At 42.4% G+C, this 17,138-nt stretch overlaps 1 protein-coding gene across 7 annotated transcripts in view; it reads right to left on the reverse strand.

Annotated features, from left to right (window-relative positions):
• The window catches only part of GAS6 (growth arrest specific 6), a 70,581-nt gene that overhangs the window by 26,259 nt on the left and 27,184 nt on the right, over nt 1-17,138 (reverse strand). For all 7 annotated transcript variants that reach the window (XM_088454140.1, XM_088454138.1, XM_088454137.1 and 4 more), the window contains exons 6-8: nt 6,965-7,087; nt 5,660-5,782; nt 1,066-1,191 (exon numbers count right to left, since the gene is read on the reverse strand). In XM_088454140.1, coding sequence (XP_088310266.1) covers nt 1,066-1,191; nt 5,660-5,782; nt 6,965-7,087 — 372 coding nt within the window. The remainder of the gene's footprint in view (nt 1-1,065; nt 1,192-5,659; nt 5,783-6,964; nt 7,088-17,138) is intronic.

A 17,138-nucleotide genomic window follows, 5' to 3' on the forward strand; every position in this document is an offset into this window, starting at 1 on the left:
CGCACCTCGGCGACCTGAAGATCTGAATGCTAGACGTTCAGACTTTCAGGTCGCCTAATGGATAGGCACCTTAACAATCCTAATACAAGTGAGAAATAACATTTAGCCAGGAAAGTGAAAGAAGGTTTCTATTATCAACCATCTGTTCCAGAGTGTCTGACACATTAACACACAGATACAATCCTCCAAACAAATCAGTAAAATTCCTGGGAAGTTATAATTAGTTGACTGATTCTATTTATTCCAAAGGATTGCAGTTAACATATACTGTTTATGGTTCTGTAGCAGATATATAACTGGTCCCTAATGTGCTTTAGAAAGTTTCCTGGCAAACAAAACAAGCCCTTATTCCTAGACAGGGACTTCTCAGCTTGATAAGTCAATTATATATTCAAGGAAATGTCTTTTATAATACAAATATGGTATCAACAAGGGGCATGATTATGTCCTAACCTGACCCTGCTTATAGCATTTGGTCTGATTATAGTGTAAATATTTTGTTGTAACAGAAACTATTAAGTGTAGAGAGTTTAACCATGAAAATGTTCTATAAACATAAAGATGGACATTGGAGAGGGGCTTGATATTTCCCAGAAGGCATGTCTCTCTCATCTAATGTGGTTTGGAACAATATCTCCCTGTAGAGAGCATGTTACTTTAAAACCTCACATATTGTCTTAGCTAATTTTCTGGGATGTAGTCAGTATCCCAGCATGCGGGATGTCGATTTTCTAAATATTAAAGCCGAAATCCCGACCACCAGCATCCCAAAGGTAAGTATCGGGGGTTAGGTGAGGGTTAGGTTTAGGGGTTAGGCACTAAGGGGAGGGTTAAGGTTAGGCACTAAGGTAGGAGGATTAGGTTTAGGGTGTGGGGAGGGGGAGGTTAGGTTTAAGGTCCTTACCTTAAGGGAGTCGGGATTGTCACTGTCGGGATGCCGCTGTCGGTGTTGTGACCGGCGGGATCCCGACTGCCGGGATACCATACCCAACCCAATTTTCTTATTCGCTATATAATTATTAATCATCTCTCTGAATATAGACACACCCTTTCACTCGTTTATACCTTGGCAACTTTTAGTTAATTCATCATATCTAAAGCCGTCTTCACAAAAACACGTATAAGTACTAGGCATATTTTTGCATTTTGCGGTTCCACAGATGTCTGGCGATTCTGTGCATTCATCAATATCTGCAAAATAAATAAATAACATATTGTAGCAATCTAAGAACAAAAAAATAGCTTTCCAAAATAAGAAAAATAAGGACACAGCAGAATTTTGATGAAAATGAATGTACATGACGCTTTATGTTTAGAAAACAACTTGTTTAAATTCCCCTCCAGGAGATGTGGAGCACAGTGGAGGGAGCTTCAAGCAGGACTTAATGATCCATATTGGTACACAGAATGATGAAGCAAATTGTGTTGTCACTTTGTTAGGGCAGCAACTAGGGGGGAGGGGGGGACTAGGGTGTCACGAGCTACGGGTGTCAGCAGGTGTGGCATTGAAGCCACACACAAACAAATGCAACCAGAAAGGAGGAAGGAGGGGTTGGGGTGAGAGGCTGTAGGGTGGGGGGCCATAATGGTGTGAGGGGCATAACTGTGTGGCATAACTGTGTGGTATAATGTATAAGGGGCATTACTGTGTGTGACATAATGGTGTAAGGGGCATTACTGTGTGTGACATAATGGTGTAAGGGGCATTACTGTGTGTGGCATAATTATGTAAGGGGCATTACTGGACATGGCATAATGGGGTGGGGCGCACCAATTTACTGCCTTGCCCTGTGTGACAAAACTCCTAGTTTCAGCCCTGACTTTGTGTTATTGACCACCAGGATCTCATTTTGGGCACATATTAGGGAGATTTCCAGGGCGAGGGGATCAAGCACTATTTTGCAAGGTTCCGAAAAAGCACAGTATCAGACATTAATAACTGGCTAAATGAGCTTTTCTGGTACTGAAATAAATGTGTTTTCACCTCTACAATGGCATATCAGAAACTACATTTAGGTAGTTATTCTAAAAAAAAAAAAAAAAGTAAATACTAAACACTACATTATGTTTTTTAAATAAAATAAAGTCAAAATGTAATCGGTAAGGATTCCAGAACAATGTGTGGATTGAAGATATTACTTTGGAAAACCACTAGAACAAAAAGTAATTAATCTTCTCGCTAGGCAGCTGCTATGTTTTAAAATGAAGGTCTAATTCCTGGGAATCATGCCGGGGCTGTGGATGCAGGAGAAGTTGAATAGATACATGTCCAGTCTTGTTTTTCTTTGCAGCAGCACAGTACAGGAATGCTGTATAACGAAATCACAGACGCTGGCTTACAACATCTCCATAGCCATGTACACCACTGTAGACTTAAATTCTCTCCCCAATGTACAAGCCTGCCCACCAATTACAATAATACTCTGCTGGACAATGCAACCGGAAGATTTTCTTTAAGCAAATCCATTCTTTTAGCTGCATAGACATAGAATATAAACAGCAGTGTTGGCCAATAAAAAAAACAACAAAAACACCAAGTTTCATTTTTCATTTGCTTTCCCTAGGAAACGATTGATAAACATGAATGATCAGGTAGTGAAAATATATTTTATCTTGTTAGAACAATCCACACATCTGGCTTATTTTTTTTACATAATAATAAAACAAAAGTTTAAGGAAAACTGAAAGTTTTAGAAATTATTCTCCTTTAATTTTAATATTGGTTTTGGTTGTATTAGCCTATGTAATAGTAAGGCCAAAAGTTAAACTGTGAAATATGATCAGTGCACAATTCCTGGCATTCATTTCTTCAATAATATGTGACTTTGGCTAAAACAAAAATTTGCGGTAATGCAAGTATTTCGTAACAAATAATATTACATTAATAGACAAGTTGGATGTGTGAACTCCATTTCATAGAGCATGTTACACACTTGTAACTATGAGTACAATGGAGAGAAGTAGCCATATAAAGAAGTACATTCAGTTTTATCAAACTAGTCTTACACAGCACATGTAAACCCCATAAAAAAAGTAATTTACTTTCTTTTAATGCAGGTACCATAACAAGAAAGTAGACATCCTATATTGGATATTCCCAGTGATGAAGGGATTGAGGATTTTCCTTGAAACACAAAAACAGTTTGTATGAACAAAGCCCTCTGAGAACACTTCATGAGGTGTGACAATAATGCCACATTGCCAAGTTTCAGTCTAAGATCTGCGCTAATTGCAGTTTGTGTAATGGATTATTATGATCATCATCATCATTTATTTATATGGCGCCACAAATGTTCCGCAGCACCGTACAAAGTACATAAACAAGTTGTAGACAAGCGACTTACAGAACCAGAACATGGATAATATATATTACTGTACTACATTAGCGACCATTACACCCAGATAAGCAACAGAGTATAAGCAAACAAGTGTTAGGTGCCCTAGTGGTGAGTAAGAAGTAGATGAACTAAAGTAGAGCTTACATTCTAAAAGGGAGGGGAAGACAAACAATGGATGAATCGGTAAGCCTGTCATTCTCCTTACAATGCCGCATTGGTTAGAATGGGATTATTACAATATTGATTTTTAAATATAGCTCCTAACTGTCCAGATTTAGAGGGGACAGTCACCTTTGTGCCCTCTGTGAAAGCAGATGATGCATGCGTTTTGATGTAGATATGTCAATAACATATTGGAGTGAGACAGATATGCCAGATTGTTATAGCCAAAAGGCATTTACCCTGTAAAGATGGGTACACACTAGACGATAGGTCGTCCGATATGGCGGACTAAGCACATCATCTAGTGTGTACGGACTATTGCGAGCTCCTGTGGGTCGTTCATCGCAGTGCCGGCCGATCAGAAAGATATCTTGGACACCATGCTCCTAGATGTGGCCACTGAACTATAGATCGTGTAGTTGCACAATAGTTTAGTGTGTACGGCCGATCGGCATATAGTTCCACCGGTCACGATCCAGGATTGTGTAGTGTGTACCCCAGGTTAAGACTACAACAGATACTTCAGTATTTGGAAACCTGATGTATGTAAATGTTCCAAAATAAAAACATACCAAATGGGAAACTCATAAAGCAATGGATTCTGCTTAGCTACAGTGAGAGCTAAAAAGACAGAGTTCAACAGCAAGATACCAACACAATAAATTAGCAGAAGCATGGTGTTTTTGGAGACTCTGCTGCTAAAATGTCTCAAGAAGTTCAGCCAGAGAAATAAGGGGGTCATTCAGACCAGCGAGCATACTGCAAGTGGGTCGGTGTTCCCCACTGCACATGCGCACGACGGAGGGAGCTCCGTCGTGCGCATGCGAGAGACCCGGGGAGCGACGGGCTTTCCATCGCTCCGGGTCTCGCACCAAAAGGGGCGTGCTGTAGATGTTGATTGACAGCACGCCCCCTTTGGTGGGCGTGCCGGCCAGACAGAGGCTTTCCCATGGGAATGCCTACCGTCTGAAGCTGGCCCCACTGACATCACTAGTGATGTCAGTGGGAGTGATTTTGGCTCTGATAAAGCCAAAATCACTCTAGGGCTTGTGGCAGGGAGACCCTACCGCAGGGTCTCTGACACAAGTCCGATGGTCGCGATGGTCAAGACCATCGCGACGATCTTTTTGGCCGCTCGCATATGCTGTGGGTGGTCACCCACAGCTATGCGAGCGGCCAGGATCCGCTCCATTTTCATGGAGGAGGGCCCTGATTCAGAGCGAGCGCTCTGGTCAGAGCGTCTGGCTCTGAATCAGGCCCTAAGCTCAAATATAAAGAACATGAGCAAACTGAATTTGAAATCCAAGGAGACAATCCAGCTATGGAAAAAACGAGAGCAGTGACACCTCTACCTTCAGCAAGAAAAAAGGTCCACAAAATGGCACAAAAGCATTCCAGACAAACATGTCTTACAGGGCTCATACACAACCTAAGCCAGAATCATAGAAGCAGAAACAAGGATGGCCTATCCATTAGAAACTCAAGTGAATTAAAGCCGTTGATGAATAGATAAAGCTCAAAACCATCTTCACATCTGGAACCTTAGACCCAAGATGGAACTCACATGATAAGTAGTTGTTGACTAGGTTAGTTAGAATAAGGTTTATTTATATACTTGGTACAACTTCTTTACCGTATGACAGTGGTTCCCAAACTGGGTGCCGTGGTACCCTGGGATGCCTCAGGACATTTGCAGGGGTGCCTCGGGTTGGTGGTCCAGTACCAAACCAAAATTGAATTTTAGTCAGTGTGATAGGTAAAACCAGGGCTAATGACTGCCAATCAAAAAATATGTGGTCAAAAAGGACAGCCCTGTCGACCCACCACATAACTGAACCCAAGGGTGACAAATAAGCACAATTTACTTCATTTAATTTTTATCTGAATTTCTCAACAAGAAACATTAAGGTGCAGGGGCGCCGTGAAAAAAATGCTGATACTCTAGGGCGCCTTGATTCGAAACAGTTTGGGTACCACTGCAGTATGCGTTTTATACATTTTATTTATTTTCTCATTTAAAAAAAAAAAAGCAGATATGGACAGTTGGTGTTGGGTGTGTTACTGCAATGTAAGAAGTAGCTAGTACATCTTTTATTTCAGTACAACTTGGACAATGTCCAGCATTATCAGATGCTAACAAGTATATTGTTGTTTCTCACCCCCACAGGTTCTGCTGTCTGCAAGGAGATGGTTTCCGCTCTGACAATCACAGTGATATGCCCCAGGTTTGTTGGTACAGATGTGGGAACAGCCTCCATTCAGATAAGCACATTCATTAATGTCTGCAAAAGTGACGAGAAGATACAAGCTCATTGCACTGGGTGACAATTTAAGTACAATATTAATAACTTCAAATGTGTTCATAAGTACAATAACTTTTCACATTATAATCTAATCTACACTTACATTAAATTACTACTAAATAAAAAGTATTAAAGATTGACAGACTGGTGCAGGTATATAGGGAAAGTGTGTGCTGCTATTGTGGACCTTTCGTGTCTTGCTGACCCTGGTGATAGGTTGGGCTTCTTGATAAAGTTCACCTGCTGACCAAAACGCCGATATTGTTCTGAATCTATAAGGAATACATTTCTGCCGTCTTTGATGAATTCCTGGCCGGTGAGTGCATATATATATATATATATATATATATATATATATATACAGGATCACAGGATAATTAATGGTTGATTTTCTGATACTGTGGGGAGGAGGACTTTATTTTTTATTTATGGAGGTTGTCAACCCAAGCACACAATGTAATAGTAATCACCATCACCATTGGTGTTTGCCTATAAATGCTTATTTTGCCACATAAATATGAGCTTACTAAAACAAGCCAGAGACATGTTGAACCGATTTAAAGTGAAGTCAAGAGGCAGCTAAAGTACAGTAAGCTCAAGTATTTCCATATGTAACCATCATTGTTGGCTTGTCTACACAACATCTCCACATCTGTGTGAACATGACTTGCACTTTTTCAGCAAACGTTTATTTTTTTTTAACTAGTCTATGAAAAAGCTAAAGTATATTTAAAAATATTTGTATCTGCTCTTTTTTGCATCATGTTAATCTGCATTTCAGGCGCACAATTTTTTCCTAGCTGCACATAGACTACTGTCAGCTTATATCATACTTCCCTACTCTCCCTAAATGTCCAGGAGACTTAAACATTTCAGGGCACTCAACTTAAACAAGATTCACCAGCAGAGTTGACCTACCAGCCTTATCCTGCCCCTTTCCCCAGCAAAGTGGGAAGTCAGGGTCTTGACACAATCTGCATTCATCATGTCACTGTGGTCAGTCCTCCCCTACCCCCTTTGCCAATTGCACAATGCCAAAATGTACTACATTGTATAGCACTATGATTCACTGTAACAAGCTCCCTGCACTTCCCAGCCTGATATCACCTTCCTGGATATTATAGAATCAACATAAAAAAGTCACAATAATGACCTACATACCAATGCTACATGTTTTTCCTTCCCATCCTTTCTTGCAGTCACAATGGAAATCTCCCTTCAGGTCTATACAGCGTACTGACCGAGCTATATGACAAGGTTTAGAAGAACACTGATCACGTAAATCTGCATAGAAGGAAAAAAAAAAGGTTTACGATTTAGCAAATCTGTTATCGGTTTTGTCATTAACTAAACTGATTACAGATTATACCTTCATTTAACAGAACATACCAATGTACAATAATTACAAAACTGTCCAAACATCATGGTTCCCTAATGATTATCACCCAAGTTACTTTCCTGGAATGTACACACGTACAACTAGAACTAGAAAATGCTCTTCATAACCTCCTCACTTTATAATAACCGTAATGATCTAGTTCTTCTCAAATCAGTGATAGAATAATTATAGACAATAGATATGGAGCCATATCTTAACCTTTGATATTAGTGGAGAACAGTGGCAGATTTTGCCTAGGGTCTGCAAGGCTGCAGCCCCCCCAGCAAATCCACCACCTCAGTGTAGTTAGTGCAGTCCGTGACTGCACTGGCTACACTGTGTGACTGGCAGTGGCTTCCTATTGGAAGCGCTACCTGCCAGTCACATACACCCACAGGCAGCCCCAGGGAGAGGTCGATCATTAGCATATTTTCGCAATTACGTTCTGTAACAAATCACAGCTGCGATGGCATTTGCTTGTGGATCTGAAGTAGGCCCTATAGACATACAAACCTGTACAACATGTCAAAATATTAATTTGTATTCCTCTTTAAAGACAAAAAATACTAATCACTTATACTCATATAGTATGTGTTCCCCTTATAGAGGTCTATTACTATCAATGTGAGAACACTGTCACTGGACATATTTAGAAAGTCCTTCAAAGAGTTGCTTTTCAGAAACTATCCTGTACCTCCTAATACAAGACATTTGATTACACTGTTTTATCTTTCCAGCTATAACCTTCATATGAAGATAGATCATTGTTGAAAAGGACTGGAATTTCAAGCTTTGCTGCAATGTAATGTTAAACAGAAGAAAAAAAAAAAAGATGAAAGTAAATATTTTTATTTTATAAACAAGGTAAATCTGGGCTTGTGGAGGCTAGTCTAAAGATACAGGAAGATTCAGTTAGCTATCTGTAGACAAAGTATGCAATCATAAACATGCTTTAATGACATGAAAACTAAGGGGTTGTTAGTGTTCGTTTAATTGTCTGCCCTTCATGGGTCTACTACCAAAATGTAAAAGTATCCTTGTAACATGAAATTTTCTTTGTGGATAAAGAAACGCACAAGTTCAACAACACAACTAAACTACAATCAGTAACTGTTCTAGGTGTATTAAGAGTCTAGGGGATCAATCCTATAAGGTGAGAACTGCGAGGTGCGAGTTACTATTTTCACTTTGAATTCGCATAGCGAATTCATTTTGCAATCCAATTAGCAACCCGCACTTAATCAGTCAGACTGATTTCTCAACTTTCCAAGGAAAATATTTATTTTAAGGTTAAAATGTCAAGATACTGTGCTGAACCCCTTGGACACCCCCCCTAATGACTCATTAGGCAATTGGAAGTTATTAGCTTAATTAGTCCAATAATTACATGTAAGTTGTTGGGGTAAAAAAAAAAAAATTACCCCAAAATCAGTTTTTCGTTAGTTTAGGCTCCCCAAATTTAATTACAATAATTTTTTATTTGAAATATAATGGTTTATAATGGTTTTAATGTGCCCTCCAAGTACCTCAAAATCACCCTTTTCTTACTTTTATTTTTTTCCATATTTTGTGTAATTCATTTGAGATTAAACGAAAAACGTTTGTTTATCATTTTCTTGCATTGAAAAAAATAAATACAAATCAGCCATTAGGCACCATTTAAAAACCTACAGTACTTTCCCAATGCCCACAAACAGCCTTCTATACGGTCCTGCTAACAAAATTATCCATTTTGAGGGGTCCAGGATGGTCTCCCCACAGTTTCATGCATTTCTCGCAAATCTCATTTGGCAGTCAATTCGCACCCTTCCGCTGCGAGTCGTACGAATAGGCATTTTTAATTGGATTGGAGAATTCTTGGGAGCGCGCTTCGCTGCAAAGTGTGCAAGTTTCAAGAAACAAACTCGCTACTCGCAATTCGCACCTAATAGGATTGACCCCTAGATTTAATAGTTCAAAATAAATTAAAGCTGAGGATGTTAACGTTTATAAAAAGATGTCCATATGAAGTCACTTTGTGGAAAATGTCTATTTAGCATTGGATGCATTTATGTTCTAAACATAAGCAGAAAAAGATGTAGGCAAAAAAAAAAAGAAAAGATACATCCAGCTCACAAAAAGTATTATTTGTGGTAGATATACATGAAGTATACAAATAGATCTAGGTACACCAACTGTAAGATACTGTAGAGTTGTGGTTTGATGGTGTTAAATTTAGTGGTAAATGCTAACATCAGAAAAGCTACACAGGTTCACCTGGCCTATGGGATGTAGTTATAATTCTGGCACCAGAATGCTGTCATGGGGAGGGTTATGCTTTGGCACTGGGGGGGGGAGGGGATGAGAGGTTAGGTTTAGACAGTGAGGAGAGAGGCTTAGGGGTAGGGAAAGGGTTAGGACAATTAATACCCCTTTTGCACCAGAGCTAAAGCCCAGGTTATTGCAGGGTTAACCCGGACAGCTCCCTGGTGTAAAAGGGGAGATGGTTGGATCGCCGGGTCGAGTGACCTGGCAATCCAACCCAGGTAACTAGCAGGGTTTAAAACAGGCGTAGCCCATGAAACCGTGCTGTGAGAACAGCGCACTCCGGGTCACGATGACCTGGAGTGCACTGCAAGTCGGGCGATTGGTCCGGCTTCAGTGGAGCTTGGAGATGACGTCATCTTCAAGTGTACACTTTCACTCCGCAAAAGCCAGGTCTATGCAGAGCGGCATAGACCCGGCTTTCCCGGTGTGAGCGGCGTCACCTCGGGAATATCCCGAGTCGGCGTTGGCTCAATTCCGGGTCTGATCCGGATAGGAACTCTGTTCCAACTCCGGGTCAGACCCTGAATTTTGGTGGAAAAGGGGTATTATTGACCCTGTCGGGATGCCGGCGTCGGGATCCATAGCGCCAGCATCCTGTACCCAACCCATGTCATATATGGTGGCTAAACACAACAGCATAATCAAAGTACAAGTCGCTAATTCAAGCATTTAAAAGAATACCGCTGCTTCAATGGGGGATAACTAATACTTGGCGGTCCATGGAAAACTGTTGGAGAAGTAAAATGAAACAAAAGAACAGACAGACACAAAAAAAATAAACTCATGTGTCCTGCATCACTTATTTGAATTAAATACCTCTTAAATGTATCCTGGCATGATTAAGCCCTGATTTAGAGCGGAATGTTAAAAATGCCCCATTTATGTATGAGCAGAGGCACCTGCACACTCGCATTTCTAGGTCTATACTTTGAGTTGCATGCACCTTAATATATGTGTAACCCTAAAGCTAGCGCATAATGTGTTTGGGGTAAAGACACAACAATCAGTATTATTAAATCCGAACATGGTTAATGTAGGTACAGACTTAGGGACCCATTTATCAACGAGTATTATCATACGCTACGAGTGATAAAATTCACTGCATATGATAATGGTGCTCCAGCCAATCAGCTCCCAACTGTCATCTGTTTAAAAAATTACAGTTGGGAACTGATTGGCTGGATCACCATTTATCGTACGCAACGCAAGATCTGTGTAAGTTGAATTCAAAAGATGACAAAAAAACAGGTACATGTTTAACTTGCCTCAATAACTCTTACTGAACCGCACATTAACACTCCTGATCCGCCTCTGCAAGCACGACATTATGGAAATGAAAGATGAGCACAATTTTATATACAGAAGCAACCTGTGTCACTCATTCATGTTCAAAGTGCGTAAGGGGCTTGTGTGTCTAAGGTCTTAAGCTGGGTATAAATGAGATATTGGACGATTTGTCATTTTGAGCTGCATTAGAATTACATATCCACATAGACTAGTGTGTACGCACTTTTGCGCACTCTCGTGTGTCGATCATTGCATTTTCTCATCTGCTGTGTAGCATAGCACATGGGACAATGTGATGAACTACGCAATGCTGCTAAATGCAGCATGGAACTACACATCGCGCTGTCATCCACTGCCTTGTGCAGTTTTTACGGATGGCAAGATGAATCGTGCCATCTCATCGTGCCGTCGCTGGGTGCACACATTGTGTAGTGCGAACCCAGCATTAGGGACACTGTAATGGGAGCAGAACAGTTTATTCATATTGTAACACGGGCTATTGAAATGAGGACTCCAGACAGGCAAGTACTTGGTAAAGCAGTGTCTTTTTAATGGTAGCAGACACTGCACCTTAGCATACCTGAGGTTAGGCCTGGACACACACAGGCACATAATAGAAAATAAACAAACATAAAAGTAAATGTCTCAGCACTCCTTGTGCTAATGTCTGTAGACCCTCCAGGTCCTGGCACCCTAATGCTAACCACCACCCCAACCTATCGCCTGGTTAGCTTATCCAGCATCAGGAGCAAGGCGCATCAGGTGTGTGGGAGTTTTAAACTCTTCCTGCTGACCTCCTGCTGGCTCTGGGCGACCTGGAAAACAAGAAGTTCCATATCTCTACTTTAAGCTGTACAGCCCAGAAAACCCGGAATTACAAACTTCTATTGTAACTGCAGAATGTGCTGGTCTGGATTTCTTCTCCCTTGGAGGGAGCTTGTTAGGATAATAAAAAAAAATACTCATAACTGGTTCAATTTCTTAACTATTCCCGATGGCAAGATTTAATTATTCTTACAATCTAAACTTTTATTAAAGTTAAAGCAAACGTAATTCCTATAAGGGAAGTTGATCAAATCCTCCCTTAAGCTGCATACACACACAACGATGTTAGTAACCAACGATTTTAGTGAACAATTTTCGTTCAGATTTTCCCTTGAAAAAGTGAACGAAAATCGTTCTTTATTTTACTAACCAACGATTTTTAGTGAACGATTTTCAAAAACAATGAACGATTTTTTAGTCATGCATACAGTGAATGGAAATCGTTCATCGTTCATTCTGCACAACATGAACGATTTTCTGAACGAAAATCGTTTGTTGGACAGTCGGAATGGACGATGAACTACAAACTTGAACGCGCATGAACGATTATCGTTCATCGTTCAGCTTAAAAAGATGAACGATTTTACAAACGATTTAACGATAACGACGTCGTTATAGTTAAATGGGTCAAAAAATTGTTGTGTGTATGCACCTTAAGAATTCAAGACAAAAAGGTTTTCTAGCCAATACAAGAGAAAACTGGATCTGTAGCGTTTTATTGAAGATCACTGGTTGCAGTATATAAACTAAAAAGATTTAGGGGCATATGTATCAGAGCTGGGAGAGAGATAAAATTGCTTCCAATTTCCATTTTGCAGGCTGTAGCTGATTGGTTGGCAATTTATTCGTTACGATTTTATCTCTCTCCCAGCTTTGATACATAGGGGCCTAAAGCTGGGTACACATTGGCCGATATATTGGCCGATCAATTGATCGGCGGGTGTGTACAAACAAAATGTCTGTGAACAACATTATTCACAGACCTATCACGTCGGCTCTGCTGCTCAGCCGATGCCCAATATATCTGTAGATATATTGGTACATCGTTCTGTGTGTATGGCCGACCCGCCGACGCCCGATAGGTTGGCCGTTCAGCTTGTCACCTGGATTGGCAGTTCTCTGAAGTCTGTGTGAGAGCAGCAGTGGGCGGCGGCGTGGGACAGGAGATTCGGTGTGGTCAACCTGATCTGTGTCAGGTAAGTAGATGACAGGCAGGCAGGGAGGGGGGCCGGGACAGTGTTGGAGGGGAGCCAGATGTAAGGCCGGAGGGAGTGTCAACGGAAGCCCCTGCCAGCGTGTGACAGGACCTGTGGGGTAGACGGAAGGCCGGGTAAATAAGGGAACAGACAGGGAGTGCAGATCCTGAAGTCTGTGTGAGAGCAGCAGTGCGCGGTGGCATGGGACAGAAGTTTCAGCGCGGTCCACCAGAGCTGTAGAGAAGTAGATTACAGGCGGGGGGAGCAGATGTGACAGGACCTATGGGGTAGCCAGGTAAGACGGAACTGACAGTTGAGTCCAGACCAGCGAGATTCTGGAGCGGTGATTGACGTGCAGGAGACGCACGTGATCTGGGGGAAGGGTGTGGGGTGCAGGTGTTTGAGTGAGTTGTGGACTTTGTGGAGGGGGGGAGAGGGGTGCGGGTGCTGCTGTCATATCTGTTACTTGGGGAGGAGGTTGTGAGTGCAGCTGACTGAGCTGTGACTTTGGTAGGGGTGTGGGGGCAGGTAGGTGTCGGAGCTATGAGTTGGGAAGGGATACGGGTGCTGCTGTCAGAGCTATGACTTGGGGTGGGGGGTGCGGGTTTTGCTGTCAGAGCTATGACTTGGGGTGGGGGGTGCGGGCGTTAAATGCCGCTGTCTGAGCTTTGACTTGGGGGGTGTGTGTGAGAGTAGTGCTGGGGAGGAGGATGTTGTGAACGTTAGGAGACCTGGTCAGGAGGGAGATGAAAGCGGGAGCCACAGTCAACATAAAACTTTCACTGTCATTGTAAAAAGAAATCCCTTTGGACCGGTTCTGTGCTATGTACTGTGGGGACTGGTGTGTGCAATGTACTGTTGGCTCTATGGAAGGCCAGCCCATTATGTAAATTGCAAGAAGATTCGGCAATTTCACAACAGATATATCTTTAGATGGCAGTGATGGTTGGCCAGTGTGTATGAACAGCCACCATCTGCAGATCACTCGATCTGCAGATATATCTTTCAGGTGTGTACTCAGCTTAAGTGGGGTATTTATCAAAGCTGGGAGAGAGATACAATTGTAAAAAATAAATTACCAACCAATCAGCTCCTATCTTTTTTTTAAACACAGCCTGCAAAATGTAAATTTGAAGCTGATTGGTTAAGTACTTTATCTCTCACAATTTTATCTCTCTCCCAGCTTTGATAAATACCCCCCTTTGTTACAAAATTATTGTGAAATACTCAACTGTAATGGTTTTTGTAAACTGTGCAATATAACAAGCTGTGAAACTAAGTGAAAAAGTTGTACTGTACATATAAAAGCAAAATAAACCTATCACCTTTGTATTTTTATTGTACTCCATGAACAATTGACTGGGCAGAGGACCAGAAATGTTTTCAGTGCTGGGAAGTAATTAACAGTTTGCACTGCAGCCAAGAATAAGAGCGTGGTCATACCAAAGTGTTTTGCAGAATCATTTAGAAGTAAAATATTATTCAACTACAAAACATGGTCATATACATGTTAACTAATATGTTATATTTTATTAAATAGCAAAATCTTTACATAGGCCATGAATTTGAAAATAACGAAGTTAGAAATAGTGATGCTTTTTTGCATGGTAAAATAATGGTCTAGCTTTGTACTGAAATCATGCCATCATTGACAATGCCATTAAGAATACACCACTTTTTAATTCTAAAGGCAGCCACACACTGTACAATTATCGGCCGCAATTGTACAATAATTGTACACTGCAAGACCACAACCAAGTAGCAAATATTGCTCTGTCGGGGCATGAGAAATTAATTTGGCATCCCCGAAAAACGTAATTGCTGCTTGGATCCGGCAGTGGATGTACTCACCATAGGGCTTCATCTGTAAACAACAATTACGGTACCGCCATACTTGTACATTTTTGTTCGCAACCCCATGCGAGTCCGGGATGAGACTTGTACACCGTTACAATGGCAACTCGCCCCCTCCGCTCCGAATTGGATCAAACCCATAGACCAATAATGTGACAATGTATGGCAATGGACTAGTCTGTTTAATGTAGAGTTTTATCTCAAGGTGTATGCCCAGCATAATACAATTGTTGTTGGTTGGTCTGATGTACAGGTATTTTACACCCCTAAGCAATAGAAACTACATCAAAACCAAATGCACCTTTCTTTGTCTTCTAACATGTAAATTATAACAGCAATGGCATGTGGAAGTAGAAATACAAAGCAGAAGTTGTGGTTTGCCATCTATGCATGGAAAATAGCCTATAACATAATTGTCTATTGCACAATGTGGGTCTGATTCTAAGTTGGGAGCAAAACAGAAAAAAAGCAAGTAACTAATATAAAAGTAATGCGCACATTATAGATCGTATATATTGTGCAACACACACACCAGGGAAGATGTCAAGTGGAGAATGAAAATATATATATATATATATATATATATATATATAACAAGAGATATGGTAAGAACTTACCTTTGTTATCTCTGTTTCTACGAAGTCCATAGGGTCCACAGGGTGACCTTGGGGGTATAGCTGGATCCTGGATCCTCGGGCACCACGGAGTTAAAGCTTTTAGCTGCTCCCAGGATGCACTTGGGTCCAACCTCCCCTATACCCCGCCCCCGAGCCACAGGCACCTCAGTTGGTAAGCAGCCCAGGCCGGAGGAGGAGACGAAACAGAGAGAAGGAAGACTGGAACACACAAGAACCATACTCACAGAAATGGGAGACGGAAAACCGGTGACCAGTCACAGAGCCCATATGAAGCCAGGTGCGTCAGGGCGGGTGCCCTGTGGACCCTATGGACTTCGTAGAAACAGAGATAACAAAGGTAAGTTCTTACCATATCTCTTGTTTTCTACTTCAGGGTCCATAGGGGTCCACAGGGTGACCTTGGGGATGTCCCAAAGCAGTCCAACTAAGGGCGGGGACGCTCCTGTGCTGATAGGAGAACCCGGCGCCCAAAGGATGCATCCTGAGAGGCAAAGGTGTCAAACGCATAGAACCTCAAAAAGGTCTGAATGGAAGACCAGGTGGCCGCCTTACAGAGCTGAACAGCAGAGGCGCCACGGCTAGCAGCCCAAGAAGGGCCCACGGACCGAGTGGAATGAGCCTTAACAGAGGCTGGAACAGGTAAACCCTCCTGCATATAAGCCTCAATAATAACAGAACGAAGCCAACGGGCTAGAGTCTGTTTGTTGGCAGGCCAACCCCTCTTGTGAAAACCAAAGAGGATAAACAAAGAATCCGACTTCCTCACAGAACTAGTCCGGTCCACATAAACCTGGAGTGCCCTTACAACGTCTAAGGAAGTCTCCCCAGCCGAAAGATCAGGTGACTGAAAGGCTGGTACAACAATTTCCTGATTAATGTGGAACCTGGAAACCACCTTAGGCAGGAAATCAGGACGAGTGCGAAGCACCGCTCTGTCCTGATGAAAAATCAGAAAAGGGGGACGACAAGAAAGCGCCCCCAAATCTGAAACCCTCCTGGCAGAAGCAATTGCCAAGAGGAAAACAGTTTTAAAAGTTAGCCACTTGAGCTCCACTGACTCCAAAGGCTCAAAAGGAGGACCCTGTAAGGCCCTAAGAACCACCGCCAAATCCCACGGGGCCACAGGTGGCACAAAGGGAGGCTGGATTCTCAAAACACCCTGGAAAAAGGTGTGTACGTCCGGCATAGCAGCGATCCTGCGCTGGAACCACACCGACAGACCAGACACGTGTACCTTCAGTGAAGAAAGACGTAATCCTAAGTCCAAACCGGACTGAAGGAAAGCCAGAATACGCGAAACTCGGAACACCTGGGGATCATAGTTTCTGGCCTCACACCACTGAAAGTAAGTGTGCCACACTCTGTGATAGATCCTCGCGGAAGCAGGCTTGCGCGCCCTCAGCATGGTGGTAATAACGGAGCTAGAAAAGCCCCGAGACCTCAGGACGGCTGTCTCAAGAGCCACGCTGTCAAAGATAGTCGACCCAGATCCGGGTGAAGACAGGGCCCCTGAGACAACAGGTCCCGTCATTGAGGTAGGAGGTACGGAGCGTCGATGGACAGGCTCCGCAGATCGGAGTACCACGGCCTTCTGGGCCACGCTGGGGCCACCAGGATCAGTGTGCCTCCGTCCTGTTTGAACTTGCGCAGGACCCGAGGCAGCAGAGATATCGGAGGGAACAAGTAAGCCAGTTGAAACAGCCATTTCACCGACAGCGCGTCTATCAGACTTGCGCCTGCGTCCCTTGTCCTTGACCCGTACACAGGCAGCTTGTGATTGTAACGGGACGCCATCAGGTCCAGCTCTGGCAGCCCCCACTTGTCCACGAGTAGTTGGAATACCTCTGGAT

Source organism: Taudactylus pleione, unplaced genomic scaffold (assembly GCF_031769625.1).
Source record: "Taudactylus pleione unplaced genomic scaffold, aTauple2 ptg000609l, whole genome shotgun sequence".
Lineage (NCBI taxonomy): Eukaryota > Metazoa > Chordata > Amphibia > Anura > Myobatrachidae > Taudactylus > Taudactylus pleione.